Genomic DNA, 19,820 nt, shown 5'->3' on the forward strand with positions numbered 1-19,820 from the left:
GATTTTTAATTGGAAACCCATCGAACTCGAAAACGAAATTAAATTAACGATTTGTAAACGTACTCTCATCTATAAAAAAAAAAGAACGGTACTGTTTGGACGTTTAAAGTGATCATGGAAGATCCATTAACGCTACGCTACAGTTTACAATGCAGCAGTATACCTAATAAGATTCTTGTTAAAACAATTAAGTGCATTGACTTTTCAGAAAAAAATTCCCAAAAACCACGTTTCTTCCAGTTTGTCATTCAAGCATTTTCCAAGATTCTATAATATGAAAATTTGTACAAGTTGAACAACATATGTACATGTTTTTAAGCAAGCTACTAGTTGAAAGAAAGGAGTGCATCGACTCTTCAGAAAAGAATTTCTAATAACCACGATTCTGTCAGATTATTGTCCGGACATTTTCCAAGACTCTACAATATTAACCCTTTCCACAGGTTGAACAACATACGTGCTTTTAAATAAGCTACTGGTCGAAAGAAAGGAGTGTACTGGCTGTGCTTCACAAAAAGAATGCTTAAAAATCACGTTGTTTTGAGATCGTTAGCTAGACCCGGCTCCTCAGAAGACCTTTTGCGCAAGCCTGGCCAATTTGCCGCAGTAGCGAGTCGCAGACGGACTACCGGCAGCAGCAAGTTGTTGCAGCGAATTGCCGGTGCCCCAACTATGGCCTCGATCTCGCCGAAAAAAGAAATCGGAACACGTTAACATGATCCTCACCCCGGCAGCCTATTACCTTCCCGCCGGTTATCGTGACGAATCGTCGGACAAGTGGTTCCCTGACACGAGCTGGCTGTTAACCAAATCTAGACCAGATCGAGGATCGAAGAAAGTGGCTGGGCCGGGTGCAAGAGGGAGCGAAGCCGCGTGAATGGGCTAATCGTATCTGTACGAGGGAAACAAGTCGCACGGCACCGGCAATCATGGGATAGGAGTGGTCCGTTTCGCAGCGCAATCGGCGAACGAACTGGTAGTAGCCTCTCTCTCTCTCTCTCTCCTCCTGTTATCTGGCCGAGTGGGTCAGTGGGCCGCCATTTTTACCGGCCGCTACCAGCCGCGATAAACCCGCCTATCTGAACCGGCCGATTTTTCACCTGTCCCCTCGTTACATTCTCCCATCGTTTCGCGAATGGAAATTTCACGCATCGGGGCACTCGCTCGCGCGATCGGCGAATCCTCCACTCGTTTTTCCCCGGCTGCAGTCTCTCTCCTACCGCAAGAAACAACGATAGAACTTCTATCATAGAACACCGTGAGATTAGGAGCTTGGCCGAGGCTGATAAGCGGACACTTCGCAGTCATGCGAGTCGCGCGTTACACGCTCGCTACCACCATTATAAATCCCTTAGATCATGAGTTTTGATGCGTTTGATATGTAATCCAGTAGATTTGTACCGGGCGCGGATGCAGATCGAAGTTTCGAACCTCTAGGATCAATAGTTGACGAGATATAGTCGCTTAAAGTTGAGCATTTTTCACAGGTAAGGGCGTCACTGCAAACTGTGAATATGCTCAACTTTAAGCGACCAGAACTCCTCAACTATTGATCCTAGAGGTTCAAAACTTCGATCTGCAGGTTCTCCGGGTACAAGTCTTGTGGATTACATACCAAATATATCATAAATCGTGGGAGAAAGGCACAAATTTTGATGTATTTGGTATGTAATCCCGTAGATTTGTACCGGGCGCGGATGCAGATCGAAGTTTCGAACCTCTGGGATCAATAGTTGACGAGATATAGTCGCTTAAAGTTGAGCATTTTTGACAGGTGAGGGCGTCACTGCAAACTGTGAATATGCTCAACTTTCAGCGACCATAACTCCTCAACTATTGATCCTAGAGGTTCGAAACACCGATCTGCAGGTTCTCCGGGTACAAGTCTTCTGGATTACATACCAAATACATCATAAATCGTGGGAGAAAGGCACAAATTTTGATGTATTTGGTATGTAATCCAGCAGAATTGTACCCGGCGCGGATGCAGATCGTAGTTTCGATCCTCTAGGATCAATAGTTGAGGAGATATGGTCGCTTAAAGTTGAGCATTTTTGACGGGTAAGGCGGGGCACCCTAACGTGTCAAAATGCTCAACTTTAAGCGATCATAACTCCTCAACTATTGATCCTAGAGGATCGAAACTTCGTCTGCATCCGCGCCTGGTACAAATCTGCTGGATTACATACCAAATACATCAAAATTTGTGCCTTTCTCCTACGAATTATGATGTATTTGGTATGTAATCCAGTAGATTTGTACCAGGTCGAAGTTTCGATCCTCTAGGATCAATAGTTGAAGAGATACGGTCGTTTAAAGTTGAGCATTTTTGACAGGTGAGGGCGTCACTGCAAACTGTGAATATGCTCAACTTTAAGCGACCATAACTCCTCAACTATTGATCCTAGAGGTTCGAAACTTCGATCTGCAGGTTCTCCGGGTACAAGTCTTCTGGATTACATACCAAATGCATCATAAATGCGACAGCAGGTTTCTATGGCTTCCACTCGCGGAAAAATGGCACCTCCGGCGACGGGACACGCGGAGAAGAAGCGCGTTGCCGCGTTCCGCGGTCGCGTGCGCTACCGGTATATATCAGAAGTAAAAGTCCTACGCTCTCCTGGAAAACCACTTGACACTTTGACACACCGGACCCGCCGATCGACTCGGATAATCCGTTCAGCCGCGATACGAGCGAGAGAAAACGTCCGAGCACGTGAAACCTTGCCGAACGCTAACAGGCTAACCCTTGGAAAGTGGAAAGTCTCTGGTAGCTGCATTGTCGATGACACGTCTGTCGATTTAAATGTTTATTCGAGGATTTATTCATTGCAGATTTTTCCTGAATGTGCTTTAGGAGAGACTTCTTCTAACCTTTCCACCGGGGACGACGAGTTAACTCGTGATTCGTGTTCACTACCGCCTTTCATTATCAACTAACAAGACACCCTCAATAACGCCATCGAATAGTTTCATTTAAGATTGCAATGTAATTAAGTAAAAATTTCTACGTTTTCTTTTGGTACAGCAAAATTATTGAAACTCCTATTGATAGGCTTCCGGTAGGTAAAGCGTTAAAATCGAAAGTTTCGACTCGAAGACGCATTGGTTTCGGTGAAAATGATATCGACGCGGCGTCTTTTAGTCGCAATTTCGAAATGCTATTTAGATATAGGATTCGCCGAAGGTAAATAGCATGCGAGAAGCAACTTCTCAGCGTAAATGTTCCGTATCATCGACTGACAAGAAGGTCGAGCTGGAAAGTCACGAGAACGTGACGATCGTAAACATTTGCCTGCTCGTGTTACAATTAAACGGTGCGATGCTCGGAACACGGAAGCGTTACTTTCCAATATAAAGCGGCGGCATAGGCCGCGATAATGACCAGTTACTAACGAAGTTCTCGTTGCTTTTGCGAACGAACGAAACGCCGCTTCCACGCCGGAGACTCGCTAACGGTAAACTTATTTCTAATTCGCTGACCCTTGGGCTGTTGTCGTAAATATCGTGGCAAACCACTGTGACCACGCACGGTTCTCGTTTCCAGAATTTCATTGTTTCTTCGCCGGAACGTGGGAGGTTGTCATCCGGGCTACCGAATTCAGGGGAGAGTGACCTGTGTGTCTCTCTTATTTAGACATCTGAACTAATTGTGAAAGTATACGCTCCTGGGCATTGGATTCGTTCATTAGTTCTGAGCTTTTCCTCATCTTCTTGTTCCTTTCGTTTCAAACGTGCTGGTTTACTATTCCAAATAACTGTAGTATGTTAATATACAGTAAGGAGCATAACTAATCCCACACACACTTTAAACCAGAATAGCTTTAATATGAATGGACCAAACGATGGCAATTTCTCTGTAAGGCTAGAAGAATTAGTTTAGCAACTGATGTCTAATAAATAAGTTGAAGAAATGCATTTAAAAAATTTTTAAAATGTGTTCTGTCAACTGGTATGAATTATATACGCTCGGAAAATTTCATTGAGATTGGTTAATAGGTTTACGAGTTATAACCGATCGAAAATGGTAAAACTAGCCATTTTATGCTACACTAAAAATTACCACCTTTGATCGTTTATAATTCGCAAACCAATTAATCAATTTCAATGAAATTTTCAAGGCGTATATAATTGATACCAGTCGACTAGTTATTTCGTGATTGAACCAGCTAAACCGAGATAGAAAAACTAGCAGAGTTGAAGCGTGAAGTTCTTCCTCACCCTCGTTATTCGTCTCACCTGTCGCCTGCCGGTTACCATTTCTTTCAAGCACCATGGCTCTTTGAATGGAAAAATATTCAAAGAAGAACGCGCTGTGAATCGTGGCGATCGAAAGGTGAATTTCCAAGCTGGACACGGGACCACGGGACACGTGTTTGGGGAGGCAGAGGAAAGGAATATATCGGAACGGAGGAATTCGCACGAAAGTATCGAAGAGGCCGGACAAAATATCGGAGAACGGTTTCCCGAGTGTGAAGAGCACCGGAAAAACCGTGTAGCATCGACCATAAAGAAGAAACATCAAATCTTCCGCAGAGAATATAAGTGTCGAAGCTACTTCCATAAATCGAGCAACGAAACCAGCAAAGCTGACAAACTTTCCAACAGATACTCTGCCGGGGCCGGATGATATTTACGAGCGGAGATCGCGTAAACGCTGATCGATAATTATTTCGGACCATATTCAGACAAATCTCCGAGGAGGGTCCGGGAATCAGATAAGGAAAGATTTATCGGCGACGCGTCCCCTCTCTCATTTTAATAAGAAATCCCGGCGACAACACGGGCATAATTTCTCGTGGAGCGATCACGGGAAAGAATCTATCGGGATTTCTGCCGTTTCTTCAGATTCCCCATCGACGAAGAAGAAGAAGCCACCAAGCAGAGCCGAGATCTTGGCACTGGTTCAAGCATTCGTTATTCTTCGCACGCTCCGCGGCCGACCCTCTTCATCCCGCTCTCTTTTTCGCGCGGCTGCACCCGCAGCCAGCGACCGTCTTTCCTTCGGCTATTCGCGATTTTAGGAGAGGAGACAAGGGACAGGGATGCGAGCACAGAAAACCCGGTTACTACGTACGTATGTATGTACAACTTACTGCCATTTGCATCTGAACAGGGACACCAACTGTTATAACCGAAAAAGAAAAGAAGTCATGGAATAACAAGTATAGTTCATTCACTAAAATCAATAATAAAATGGACACCCTTAAGTTACCGAAATCTATGAAACGCATTTTTTAAATTATCGTTACAGGCCCAGATAAAGAAGTTGGCAAAGCATCATTTTTAAAAATTTCGTATAATTCCTACCAATTGCAGTGGTAATAAATTTTTGTTTACTTATTCTCTAGCGAACTAGCCGGTCTAACATCTTAAAAAAATTCCAGTCCTTTTGGGACCAATTTTTAAAAAGTTACGCGATTTTTAAGGGTGTCCACTTATTATTGCCGCTGACTTGTATATTGTTCTACCTTTAAACTTCCAAATAATGGTAAAATCTTCACGAACTGCTAGAACTGCGCCGACGAGACGTACTGGCAGCGATCCAGCGAGGGGGAAACGTAGAAGTAATGGTACACCGGCGGTACCGGCCCTTGTCATTCGAGTTCCTTTAATTAAATCATCGGTGGTTCGAATCGCGAACAGAAGGAGGGAAGAGAAAGACTTCTATCGATCGCGAATCACCGAAGGGGTCAGAGCACGCCTCTAAACGAAGATTAATCGGGCCCGTTCCGTGTTCTCGGCTTCAGTTTCACGAAGGAGAGGGCTGGGTTGTTTTCTGCGTTTCCACCGTGCTCGACGCAGTGCACGGAATCGTGTCCCCACGTTATATATCGCGGACTTTGCTGCTATTATTGATTTCGTCTGGGCCTAAGGGTTTCGCGGTGCTCCACCCACGCCCGTTCCTCACCCCGTAGCGTTCTCTGACTCACTGGAAAGATTCGGCCGTGAATTAAGAACGCGTCACGCGCAAAATTTCGGGAATCGTGTCGCGGAACGCGTCGTTTACACTGCCCCGAAAAGTTCTCATGGATCCTTCGATGCCGGTTACGTCGCGGTTGGGGACCTTCCGACAGGTATGCGACGCGTGCACGCTAATTGCAGGACTATTTCTTGTTTATCACGCTTGTAATAGCTTGTAACATAATCTTGTAATCGAATTTTAAACCACTTCCCGACGAGCTAGAGACTTGAAACTTTAAACATAGCTCAGAACTGAATGACGATGCAATATTTAAATAACAATTTTTAAAAAAGCCTATGCGTTTAGGAGGTATAAACTATTAAAAAATTTAACCGTTACACCTCCCCGTGATCGCGTTCAGCGATCCCTACCCCGCGCGCCAGCGCTCCCTACTCTCTAGTCCAAGAACTAAAAAATAAGGGTGGTCCTGTAAAAATTAGAATATTTCTGTTATTTTTGGAGATATCGGAAAACTTTATTAACGAAATTCCTTCAGGTCAGCGAGGTCTACAATGTGGCGGTAATAATTTTATCGGGGCTGGAGAACTTTCGGAGTTATCGAGGTGACCTTCGCTTCTTCAAATGACTCCGAGACGCGACGTCTCTTGATGGAGTCCAAAATTGTCCTAAATGGAACTGAATGAACGGAACACCACACTGACTGAGCTCCTTCGGCGTGAAATGGGTCAGTGGAGTGGGGATGAGTCGGAGTGGGGACGCGTAGTGGAGTGGGGACGCGTAGTGGAGTGGGGAGCGCCGGCGCGCGGAGTGGGGATCGCTGAACGCGATCACGTTGATATTAAAACTTCTTTTCTCCTGAACGCACAGTTTTCTTTTCTAATTCGTTTTTTAACGTTGCATTGTCATCCAGTTCTAAGCTACGTTTAAAGTTTTAAGTCTCTACCTCATCGGGAACTGGTTTGAAATTCGATTCACGCATACAACAACGACACGACAAGCTAATATAAGCGTGGTAAAAAAGGAAACACTCTCTATTCAATCAAACGTATGCACTATTTCCAAAGTAATTGAAGGAATTATAATCACTACACCGTTTCGTCATGCAACATCAAAATCCCATAGGGTGATTAATTAAGAGGAAACAGCGATTCTTAAATCATTCGAAACTTTCAAACTGTGTGGCACGCAAAAACGTCCTGCACAACGGTCTACACGGTTCGCAGCAAGATTTACACGAGCAGAAACGGCCCAGAAACGTTCCACACGACTACATCGGAAATAGTTCAGATAAGTTTAACCGCGAGAGTCCGTAACGAGTTAACATATTTGACTTTTGCCACGATTCCCATGCACGGTAGTGCATGATTCTTCATTAGCTCTCGTTTCTCGACGATTTCGTTTTACGCCGATAACCCGCCGCGAGATCGTTTCCAGGCCGGGCATTAGCCTGGAAACGGTGATCCGCGCGGGAAGATCTAATCAGCGAAATTGATCGGGAACTGTAACGAAACCTTTCTCTAATTTCCGACGTTGATGGAAATGACCGGCGACTTCGGGGCCCGTTAATGAGAACCAGTTTCGGCGAGATCGATCCGCTAGGATCGGACAGATTCGTATTAAATATCCGTTCACCTAACCTTGCAGTCGCGAACAGATGAGAAAGTGGTTTGAACGACGGCTACTTGTACTTTCCATGCCGATTCCCTTGGAACAGGAACGTGTCCCTAATAGACGATAGTCCTCGAACGATGATCGGTCAGCTGATAGAAACCGAGTACACACACTCGACACATTTTCTACGCGATCGACGCGCCAGAAATGATCGGGAATGTCAGAACGTCATCATACTAATCGCGACATCTCTCTAGAAATGTTCCACAAACCTTCAACAGGGAAGAAACTAGTATTCGGTTGCGCAAACCTTGCAGGAAGTCGCCGAGAGCCTTCATTGCCGGCGATTGAGGACGGTGTTTTCAATCGGGCCTGATTGCGATTAGCCTAATTACTGATTCTATTTTGTCGGCCGTTTTCTTCCCGTATCCGCTCGGAATGCTCGCGTTCCTTGAGCAACCGTCGCATCCTAGCCCGATCCGAAAACGAGTTTCACAACGAGCGAAGAACAGGTAAAACGATGGGAGCCTGGTATGCAATGTCACGAAAAAAAATAATCGTGGAAACAAGAAAGTTTATTTTCAATATTTGTCGATCGTCGTGGCACCAACGGATGGTCGTGATTCTCCCGATTAAAATGAGTCCAAACACGAGGTAAATCGCACCAATTTTACCGCGATTATGTTTATGTATAATAATTTTATTTTCCATATGTTTGTCGTGTTGGCACCAACGGATATTGCTGGGATTCTCCCGATTAAAATGAGTCCAAACACGAGGTAAATCGGACCAATTTTCCAATTACGTCTGTACGTATAATGATTTCTATAATAATAATTTTACATATTGATAATGTACTAAAATCCACAAAAACAGTCCGATTGGCATCGTGTTTGGACTCGTTTTAATCGGGAGAGCCTCAGCTATCCACTGCGACTACAATTACAAAGATAAATCGACAATTATCCAAGATGAAATTTCCTTCTGCTCGTTATACCGACTCTGTCAAACCGTGAGCGAGTCAATTCTCGGACAAGGAGAATTTAAATTTATAGCCGTGGATTTTATCCGTGCGGGTGGGGAAACGCGCTCGTGTAAAAGAACCGAATCGATGAAGACTGTATCGGCAGACCACTTCCCGCGTGGCGTCCGGTCCTCGTTTTATTGGCGCGCGGCTGGCTGATATCTTAAGTAGTTAATTAATGCAACACCACGGGCTCGTCACCTTCCTGCATCTTCTCGCGTTACATAAAGCCGAGAAGTGGCACGGAGACGCGACACCGGAACAGTATTCCACGTGTCACGTGTGTCTACGGCTCGACGAGGCGTCGATGATCCTCGATGAGAGAGGATCTCTACCCGTGCTACAGTCTCTCTCTGTATACTCCGGCGGAGTGCAACGAAATGACGCGTCCCGCGACGTATCGCGTCTGACTTGCGGTATTTCCCGACGTGACTGCACCGTGAAACTCGATGACGATGGGCGGACACCGATCGGTGACATCAACGTTTCCGGACAAATCCGATTCCCTTCAGCTTCGTACGTGACTGCTTTCGTCTGCTGGCGAACACGTGGACCACCTTCCGTTTCAACGCTTCGTCCCTTTTTCTTTTTTTTTTTTTTTGTTTCGTGGCGAGAGCTATTTCCGGATGTTTCCATAATCGGACCGTGTGACATTTTTCGAACAGATGGAATTCTGCGCGCGCGCTCAGGCTATGTCAAGGATTTTTATTTAAACGAAGGGGCGTAGTTTCTGCTGTGAAACCTTCGAGACGCGCATCGTCACTTTTCACGTAATAATACCCGTTGCGGATGACTATGGCTTTCTTCTCTGGTCAGCATTATAAACGAGGTTATGTTGTGTTTCTTTGTTTATCCAGTTAGGTTCCTATTCTTTCGGAAAAATTGTGCGTTTTAACGTTCTGAGTGTTAGATCGATCGTATTCAGGGGCGAGGTAGTAAAAATAATTATTTATTTACTTTATCGGAAAATGTTTCAAATGAAACTTATTGTATCCGACGGGCTAATTAGAGAAACACAGTTCAAATGTTTCAAGGCCTATGTTTTCCTAGATGTCAAGGTGACCTTGAGGTTCTCAAATAACACCGTATATTTTTTGTATTGCTAGATCACAGTCCTTGAAAGGACGAATTCAACGACCTGTAACAATGTACCTTCAGTTGACCTTGAACTTCAACTGGAAACATTGAAAAGAAGTAACGAAGTTCACGAAAGAAGAAATAGAAGAATGAATTCGCCGAAAGAAAGCGTGAGCAGAGTTACCTCGATGGATGTCTCGGGCGACTGGTAGATCGGGCCGGTGCGGGCCGTTGCGGCGTATGCTCGCCTAATCATCTCCAATATATTCAGACATCCGGCAGAGCGGGTCGGATCCTCGTGGCAATTGTCGCGTCGTATCGTCTACATTAGAAAATAGCCGACACAAAAGGCGATTCTCACTTACGGGTGTCAGCGGGGTTGGCCCTGTGGAGATTGTCGTGGGCCGTTCTCATCGGGCAGCCGGACATCGATTTCGCCGAGGCAGCTGACGTTCAACGTCCTCTCGATGCTTGCTCTATCGGGGTGGTTCGCCTTGAACGACATCCCCATCCGGCTCCGCACCACTGCTAGAGGGTGTGCGCAAGAATGCGCTCGGTTGAAGGCTCACCCTCGCGAACGAATTTAACCCGAATCCAGAAAAGAGGGATCCCTCCTTGGGCTTCTCACTCGCGTACACCTTTGACGATCGACGTGACTAGTTGGGAGGACACCACAGACACACAGGCACTCATCCTCGTCGACACGACGCACCACGATGATTCACTTAAACGGACGATCCTAGATCCGAGAGAGAGAGAGAGGAAGTCTTGAAGCGTTCCACCACGTGGTATGGCACGACGCGACACGGCCCGAAGCGGTCTCCGGCGAATTCTGCGAGAGCTTTGTGTGCGTCGATCGGGCACGCGTGTCTGCGTGTTACCGCGTGTCACGTGGCCGTTAAGCCTGGCTCACAGGGGACAGAAGAACCGAGCGAGCGCGTCTAGAGGCCTGGCCCGGGCTACTGGCTACACGGGAAAGAATCGGCCGGGTAGGAGGGTAGTTTATGGCGCGGCACCCCATAGGGGACTGGGAGCCCTCGTGCCATGGACCAAACATCTGCCCCGTACCAGCCCCACCATCGAACGAGCCCATACGCATTTCGACCGGCAGCCGCCGTCGTCGTTTCTCCCCCTTTGCTCCCGTTTCCTTTCTGTTCCTCTCGCGAGCCCTCGTCGTGCGCCTCCCTTTTTTCCCCGTCCCGTTTTTTCCTCACGGCTCGCCTACCGTTCGGCTGAATTTCAGCCACGAGCGAGCTTTCTTCCTCGCTACAGGTTCTCGCACACCGTGCCTCGAAAATGGTAAACAGAGCGTGGCGAGAGTGCGTACACGCACGGGCTGCTGCGGGCAGTGGTGGAGATACTCCCGGGGCCCGGGAAAGGAACGCCGGGGGCGGCGATGTCGGAGCGATTAGGGCGGTTCCGGGAGATGCATAATGCATAGGCGTTGATGCATGCCTCTACGGATCGATTTCGTGGCATTGTTTTCAGGCTGCGAGGGATTGCGTGCCGCAGAGAGGTGTTACGACACGCTCCACTCCGATGTGGGATGGAATAATAATCGATCCGGGCACTGGGATTATTAATTCGTAAGGGCACACTGCCTCCTATTCCTTCTTCGAGGGTCGTTCCTCTCTGGTTCGGTTTCGAAAAATCGATCTACTCGAATGCTTTCTGGCAGGCGGTCGCTCCCAACTGTGCTATCTGCTGTGGACGTTTCCCAATTGTTCTTCCGAATTAGTCTTCTGGAGGAGACTTCCAGCCGCGTTGTTCTGCGGAATTTTATTTTAATGACGAATGTTCTTAGGTCGGTTGGAAACCTTTTCAAAATTCTTTTATTGTAAATTCAGCCAGAGGACTCTTCTTCTTCTTCTTCTTCGTCTTCCTCAAGGTTCCCAGTTGAAACCTTGGACACTTTCAAGGTACATTCATCATTCAATTATGTGTAGCATTCACATTGTAATTAAATCCTGAATACTCCTCGATTTTAGCGACGAAAGTAGTCAGGCTGTCTTTTCGAACTTCTTTTATTATTTCGACGAGTTCAGCCAAAGTATGATCCGATATTAAAAAGGTGATCTTCCTTTTAAAACTGTCCGAATATCACAGTGTTTCATTGTTACATAATTTTTGCGTTGTTGGCAGTTACATGCTGGACGTTTCTCAAGCGGAGAAATTGTTAATCTGGAAAATTGTTAATCGGCTCCCTAAATGATTTCTTTCTTCGGCGAATACGCAATCAGACATTCCCAGGTCTGGTGAATCGGCAAATTGCAGAGAGGAACGCAGAAATTGCGATATTCCCCGAGCGTCTCGATCGACGCGTTCCGCTGGTGGCCGCGTTGCGGCGAAAGGAAACCGCCAAAGTTTATTACAAAGCGTGCACTCGCACGCGAACCGCCGCGACGGTAATTATGTATGCGAGCGTAGAGAAAGAGGGATAGAGACGAGGGGAGAGAGAGAATAAGAGAACACAGCGCGTGCACAACTATTTTGCACGACGAGCGGCGATGACGCGCGACCTAGCTGCAAATTGCAGCCGGTCACAGGAGGGTCAGCCTGACAATTGCCAGCAATTGACGGCAATTAGGGACAGGAGCCGTGACGGTCGTGATTTCGTCGACGAACGGGACAGTGACTGCGTCCAGACGCCTTTCGATCCAGAGGGATGCTCCAATTTCGACGCTAAAAAGATCAGCTCTTTTTGTCACGTTCTCCTCTGCATATTTGTCTCTTTTCCATATGTTTTCCTGTCCATTTCTCCAGAAGTTAACCCTACGCACTCGAGTGGCGACTAGGGCTGTAACTTTCCTTCGAAGGTCGAAGATTTCGAAGCTTCGAAGTTCCGAAGTTTCGAAGTTTCGAAGGAAAGTTACAGTCCTACTGAATACGTGAGTTTTGTCAAGCGCCAAGCCTGTCTTGCCTTTCTTTTCATTTAGTCCGCGATATCCGATTTCACCGAATTTAATAAAACTCATTAAAATTTTGTTTGCAAAGTATTATTTTTTAAGTACATTCGTGATATGATCCAGAAATTTATTAATAGAATGCACTCTTTTAGATTTAATTTAATTACGAAAAATCAGAACGGAAAGTTCACCGTCTGTCACCGGTGACTGAAAGTTAATATTTTTATTTATCAAAAATCGTGACATGGTATGGAACTCATAAGTTACAACTTCATACGTTTCGAAGACTTTGAAATTTCGAGCACTTGGAAGACTTCGAAGCTTCGAAACTTCGAAACTTCGAAGTTCCCTTCGTTCCTTCGAATCCTTCGAAGCTTCGAAGTTTTCGAAGCTTCGGAAAAGTTACAGCCCTAGTGGCGACTTTGACGCACCCCTAATTCTATATCAAATAGATGGCTGCTCTTTACTTTACCGGACTCGAAATTTCAGCCTTTCTCCTACGAATTATGATGTGTTTTATATGTAATCCAGTAGATTTGTGCCCGGCGCGGTTGCAGATCGAAGTTTCGAACCTCTAGGATCAATAGTTGAGGAGATATGGTCGCTTAAAGTTGAGCATTTTTGACAGGTAAGGGCGTCACTGCAAACTGTGAATATGCTCAACTTTAAGCGACCATAACTCCTCAACTATTGATCCTAGAGGTTCGAAACATCGATCTGTAGGTTCTCCGGGTACAAATCTTCTGGATTACATACCAAATACATCATAATTCGTAGAAGAAAGAAGAAATACATTTTTGGGACTCCCTATAATTCGCAGTATAAATGTTTTTCTTTTTTTAATCATTCCAATCAATTGAAAATAATATACAGACATTTTTTAATGTATTCAATTGTTTCACTGCTGCATACTTCGTCTAATAATTTTTCTCGTAAATTCATAAAAGATTTATTATTGGAGATACGCGTTTCGAAACGGGAAAAACCGACTCGATGATTTCACGACTCAAGAATGCAATGACATCTTTTGCAAACCTGACTGTTATACAACGGCATAGTCATTGCACTGTTGATATATATGTATACATATATGCAAGTTGACGGGCTACTTCAACAATTTTATGCGCTCTGTTTAAGGTCAATTCGTGAGAGACACGCGTAACCAAGTTGTGCACGCGAATTCGTAGTGCATATTCTCACTTCCTATGTTCTTTTTAATTGCGAAAGGTTGATTAGACGCGAACGTCTAAAAGAAGAATATACTCTGAAAGCTTCCGACACTTTCTCGTTCGGCGAAGGCGGTCTTTATGAAAGGCGTAACTGAATTCAAATCGAGAGTTTCACCCGCCGCCGCCGCCGCGTTCGATTGCGACTACCGTGGAAACGCTTTGTTGGATAAGTGCGTTGCAAACTAATTATCCCCGCGCGCTTTGTGATGCTAATCGAAACGGAGAAATGAGCATGGAAATGAAAAGTTATTAATAAGCATTAAAATGTTACAATGGAAGGAGCTCAACGGGATAATTGAAGAGCGGTAGAAAGTAACGAGGTTCATTGATCCTTTCAGTCGGTTTTCCTGGTAAAAGGTGAACGCGTTCTGCCTTCATTTTTTTAATGAGCTTCTATTCTTTCCAAAATTCATTGAAATATTAACGATGCCTTTACACGAAAATATTCAGGATAAATTATAATGATGCTCTTACACAAAAACATTAAGGATAATTTATAACAATGTCTTTATAATACAAACATATTAAGGACGAACTATAACGATGCTTTTATACAAAGAAACACAATCCCGAATAACCACACTTGAGCTTATTATAGAAATTCATACAGAATGATCTGGTATAAGCAATTTCCTTAATTCGTACAGTTCTCGAAGTAGGAAAAATAATACTTTTTATAAATAAATATAAATAGTATTTTTCTTGGGTGAATATACTTTGGAGATTGTAATTACACTTTGATTTCACCCTTTTCCAAGATCACGTTCAAATAAAAATTCGTGGATTGAGTAGAATCATTATTGAATAGAAACAAACAAATGGAAACGTAGTTATCTTTTACCGTTTGTACTGTGCGCGCCTCGTAAGAAGTGCCGCGACAGTAACGCGAAGCTGATTGGTCAGAGTGGAAGGGGCGGGCCCAGTTTCGTACTACGTCACGTGCTACGTGGCGCGTGACGTCAGAACGTCGTTGAGACGCGTAAGTGTCTTGCGTAGAGCATGAATCTGTTCGAGCAGATCAATCAAGAGTGGAGATCTACGAAATTGTATAAAGAGATAAAAGAGAAGAATGCGGTATAAATTAGTACAATATCGACTTGACCGCCATATGCGAGTTATTAAAATTGTACAATTACGAATAAATGATTATTAACCAGTCTGACACTCGCACAGTGGTGGGCACATTTAGAGAAAGCCTTCTAGAACTTTTGAACGATCATTTTCGCGAGGAGGAAAGGGGGGAGGACATCTTTATGCGAAGGTGAGTAGCATCGCCGGTTCGAACGAAGTAAGAGGCGAGACCAGCGGTGTCCTTGATGCCGGTTTCTCCTAACAAGGGTTGCCGGTTGGTCTGGTGAAGTGGCAGTGCGGCCAAATGAACATCCCATAAAAGGGACGCGTTCAACCTTTCCAAGAAAGTTCAGTCGGGATTCCAAGGGAGGATGAAGAAGAAGAAGAAGAAGAAGAACCCCACGGGGAAGCTGGGTCATGCTTCGACGAAGCAGAGGAAAGACGGTTTTCTCAGGGAATAGGTCGGATCGGAGCACTCTCCGATTTTCCGGCGAAAAATCGTGTTAGAATGGTTCGGAAACAGGTGAGAATTCCGGAAACAATCCTCGCGGGTCGGTGTTGTCGCAGCGATAGGGTGTTGCGAGTGCAACTCGAGATGTCGAGCGCCTTGTTATTGATTCCGCGTTCACGGGAGTCATTGTTTCGTCTCGAGAGGTCTGCACACGGTCTTTTCACACCCGGCTGTGTTTGTTGAAAAGATTAGCCGGGACTAGTGTACTCTCCGCGTCTCGCTCCAAAGAGGAACGGAGGTGGAGAACACGGGAAACCCGTTGGGAGTCGCCCGGAGAGAATAAAATTCAAGCATTTTTGTACCTTAACATTCTTGATTCGCAGTGGCATCGGTAGAAATTGCCTATTGCGATTAGAATTGAGGCTAGGAGATTGGAAGCAGCTGTCTGTAGAACTATTGGGTTGTGCACCAGAAAAGTCTTTATGTTTCTCTGTTTATAGACAAGGTCTGCTTCGTTAAATTAACCAAATATTTTTGCCGTCTTCCAGTGGCTTCACTTTGTCTATTACACACTCGAAGAGCTGCTGCCACGCCAGAAGTCATCAGTACAAAAAGGATTCTACAACTGCGAGAAAGTGATATGGAAATCAGTTGCATTTGTAACAATTCATTGAATACAAACAAGTTTAGTGCCGCCCTAGAAAGCTGCACAGTCTTGTGGGTAATATGTTTCTTATCAACAGCCCAATTATCGTCGACAGGCCAGAAACCCTCAATTTTTTACTGTACGCCGATAGCCTCGACATTTTTCTGTCGAGCAACAGCAGTCGACATCCGCCGGACAAATTATTCTCCAGCGGTTGGTTCAGCCCCGGAGATGTTGAAGTATCAGTTTCTGGTTCGTTCCGCGTGTTTAGTCTCCGAGTCTATGACGCGAACTAATTGTAAGCTAAACCGTAGGGTGTGGACGACCTTCGGCCCCGAGATGCAGGGTCAACGACACACAGGCTGTGAGTAATACTTTTAGAAAATAACTATCGGAGGAAACTTATCAGTCGAGCACTTTGCTGACTCACCTCCAGCAGAAGGTTGAACAACCTTCGGAAATGTGAGCCGCTCATAGAATTAATATACGCCCCCGTTAGAGGCTGGATTTAGGATTCTCGTCGAAATTTTTAATCAGATTCCGCCCAAGAAGAGAAGAAAAATGTCGTGCTCGACCGGTGGAGAGAATTCTTGTTTATCAAGCAGCGCAGCTGCGACACGTTTTCATCTTTTTGGTCGCTGGGTTTCACGGGGATCGGGTCTTTAATGTCCCACCTCCGGGCCGCCTCCGGTCTCCTTATCGTCCCATTCCAGTGAATGACGTCATTGTCTCGCCTTCTTGAGAGCTGCGAGCTGTACGCCAGCATACGTATATGTACAATATTTTGGCAGACGTCGTCGTCGTCGTCGTTCGGGGGACTCCTGACTCACTCAAAAAGAGAACACTCGAGCCATTGTGCACCGGTCCATCCTACTGCCGCGTCCACACGGTCCGCACGAGTCACGTGAAACGTAGCACGTGAGCTCACCACCTCGCGGTCGATATCCGACATGAATGAATCACGGGATTATCGCACACCAGATACACACCACTCGCCAGCTCAGATCCAATAACGCGGAAACTATCTGCACCACCTACACACCCACTCTACGGTGAGCTGGGCACAGCCACAGGTGCGAAAAATCGAGCTTCTTTTCAAAGTGCATTTTCCAAATGAGATTAATAAGATTCTCATTAAGATCACTAGTAAGATTCTACTGCTTCATGGTTCATTTATTCGTGTTTGTCACATGAAATTCGCAGAATAATATCATAATTTTTATTTATAACTAGAGGGGAGTTGTTGCTAGCTCGCTTCGCGTGGTAACGAAATAAATTGTAATCGAAATTAACCAACTGGCGAATTACAATTAATGTTATCGGCGCACTGGCGCGATCAATTGGAAAAAATAAGCAAATTTGCAAAAATATCACATGAAATTTAATTCAACGTTTCGGGGTCTCAATTCAGACCATTTTCTATTCTTGAAAATCCCACCTTACCACTTACGATACATTTTCCCACCTTAAATAGTAAAACTGCATCCAGGTCCACAAATAATTATTTCGTATAAATTCGAGGCCGAGTGACCCGCTACATTTTACAAAAGGGTTAAGGGGCTAGTATACCCTCGATTTGGAACTAGAAAATACCTAGAATATTACTAGATTTTGGGTCGAAAATATGGGTTTCGTACTGAACGTTGTTTGACCTTATTAGAACAAATTGTGGGCTGTGTGAGGGCTCATTCGAAAGAGGAAGGTTAGACGCAGCGCGCTTTTCTCACGAGGTTAACGAGATTATGTTAATAATTAATAATATGAGGGCCCAAAGTAGAGAAAAAATCTAGGAAAAAAATCCGCAGATTTCAATGCATTTTCTGTCTCTAAAAGACTTTTTTGGCTTATGAGATGAGAAAAGCGCGCTGCGTTGAACCTTCCTCTTTCGAATGAGCCCTCACCTAGCTCAAAATATGCTCGTATAAGGTCAAACAACGTTTAGTTCCGAACCCATTTTTTCGACCCAAAATCTAGTACGATTCTAGTAAATAGCAAATATCTAGCAAATAACTAGAATCTTACTAGAAAAAATGGGTTCGGAACTAAACGTTGTTTGACCTTATACGAGCATATTTTGAGCTGGGTGAGGGCTCATTCTAAAGAGGAAGGTTCAACGCAGCGCGCTTTTCTCATCTCATAAGCCAAAAAAGTCTTTCAGAGACAGAAAATGCATTGAAATCTGCGGGATTTTTTCCTAGATTTTTTCTCTACTTTGGGCCCTCATATTATTAGATATAAACATAATCTCGTTAACCTCGTGAGAAAAGCGCGCTGCGTCTAACCTTCCTCTTTCGAATGAGCCCTCACACAGCCCACAATTTGTTCTAATAAGGTCAAACAACGTTCAGTACGAAACCCATGTTTCGAGCCATTTTTCTAGTAAGATTCTAGGTATTTTCTAGTTACAAATCGAGGGTATACTACCCCCTTAAATCCTTTTCTCAGTGCTAACATATTAAGAGGATCAACAAAGCACAGAGTGTTTTCTGAAAGAGTATGAAGGTCATAACTGGTGTCCCGCCCACTGCTATTGCTCGAGGCCTGTAGCGCACGACTGCAGCGTACAGCTACTATGACTTCAGCTATCTTTCCTCGAAGAACTTTGCCCGGGAAGTTATCCAACAGAAGAAAGGTGGAGCAGCGCCGAGATCGCTTCCATTTATGCAACTGGGGAGATCGTGTTTTGCGAAACACCCGGTGTAACGTGACGGTATCGCGTTCGTTGAATATTCATCAATAAGGATAGAATTTCACGCCGCCTCCAGGACAACGTTCACGGCGATAATAGGGTAATAGAGAGGCAAGCGAAAGAGCCGGGCCGTTGTGAGCGAGGCTTAAGGGCGCGCGATATACTCGCGCAGGGAGCTGACAGCTGTTCCCGATAGCCCACATGGCGTTCTCTCTCTCCCTCTTTCTCTCTTTCTCTCTACTCTTGTCGGGATGCAGGCCTATCGATTTTATCGTGTAGTTTCGCTAACGAATGGTCGGCCAGACGTTGATTAGAAGGCACCGGTTTATCGCCTGATAGTTATTGACTCGTCCTGGCTCCTTCGGGGCCAGGACTAAGGGAAGCCCCTGCGGTGTTGTCGCGTCGCCGATACCCCTCGATCGAACCGCATCTTCAAAGGCTCGTTCGGTCGACAACATTATGTCCGGAGAGTTATTTATTCCGTCCCTCCGCGAGAGGACATCCACCGGCAATCAAATCGGAAATACCGTGGCGAATGAAACGGTGCTCTCGGTTGTAAAAGCTCCTGCTATTACCGGAGACTGGCCGCGTTTAGTATCGCTATGAATCTCATAGCGGTTCGTTTGACGATCCTACGACAGTTGTGGAACACCTCTTGCACCCTGTTGTATACCAACGAATAAGATTCTCTCTAGCATTAGTTAATCACTCATGTAACCCAAACGTTTCAGTTCGTCTCTCTATCTTCAATTCGACATTCCATCTACCATTACTCATCTTTGAACCTCATCCCCATGATTCATCCCTTACCGACACCATTAGACCTAAAACAACCCCCAATTTACAGAACCCTCATTCGTAGTTTGTTTAGAATTTGTACTTAAGGGGGTAGTATAGGCTCGATTTGTAACTAGAAAGGGACTAGAATCTTACTAGAAAAATGGCTCGAAACATTTTCGATCGAAAAAGTGGGTCTGCGCGCTGTCGGTTTTTGTCCTTATTTGAGCAAAGTTTGGGCTGTGTGAGGGCTCATTCTAAAGAGGAAGGTTCAACGCACTGCGCCCTGGTCATCTCATAAGTCATAAAGTCTTTTGGAGACAGAAAAATGCATTGAAATGTGCTGGTTTTTTTCCTAGATTTTTTCTCTACTTTGGGCCCTCATATTATTAGTTATAAACATAATCTCGTTA

General features: G+C 45.1%; 1 protein-coding gene across 3 annotated transcripts in view; it reads right to left on the reverse strand.

Moving 5' to 3' along the window:
* Daam (disheveled-associated activator of morphogenesis-like protein) overlaps positions 1-19,820 on the reverse strand; it is a 100,593-nt gene that overhangs the window by 64,790 nt on the left and 15,983 nt on the right. The window contains exon 1 of one of the 3 annotated variants that reach the window (XM_076443759.1): positions 10,004-13,098. The exons of 1 other annotated variant lie outside the window; for it this stretch is intronic. Coding sequence is in view for 1 of the 2 variants with exons in the window: in XM_076443756.1 (XP_076299871.1) it covers positions 9,823-9,894 (72 nt within the window). In the remaining variant the exon portion in view is untranslated. Of the gene's footprint in view, positions 1-9,822; positions 13,099-19,820 lie in introns of those variants that run through there. One more of the 3 variants, XM_076443756.1, reaches the window with a different exon arrangement.

This window comes from Lasioglossum baleicum, chromosome 19, assembly GCF_051020765.1.
Source record: "Lasioglossum baleicum chromosome 19, iyLasBale1, whole genome shotgun sequence".
Lineage (NCBI taxonomy): Eukaryota > Metazoa > Arthropoda > Insecta > Hymenoptera > Halictidae > Lasioglossum > Lasioglossum baleicum.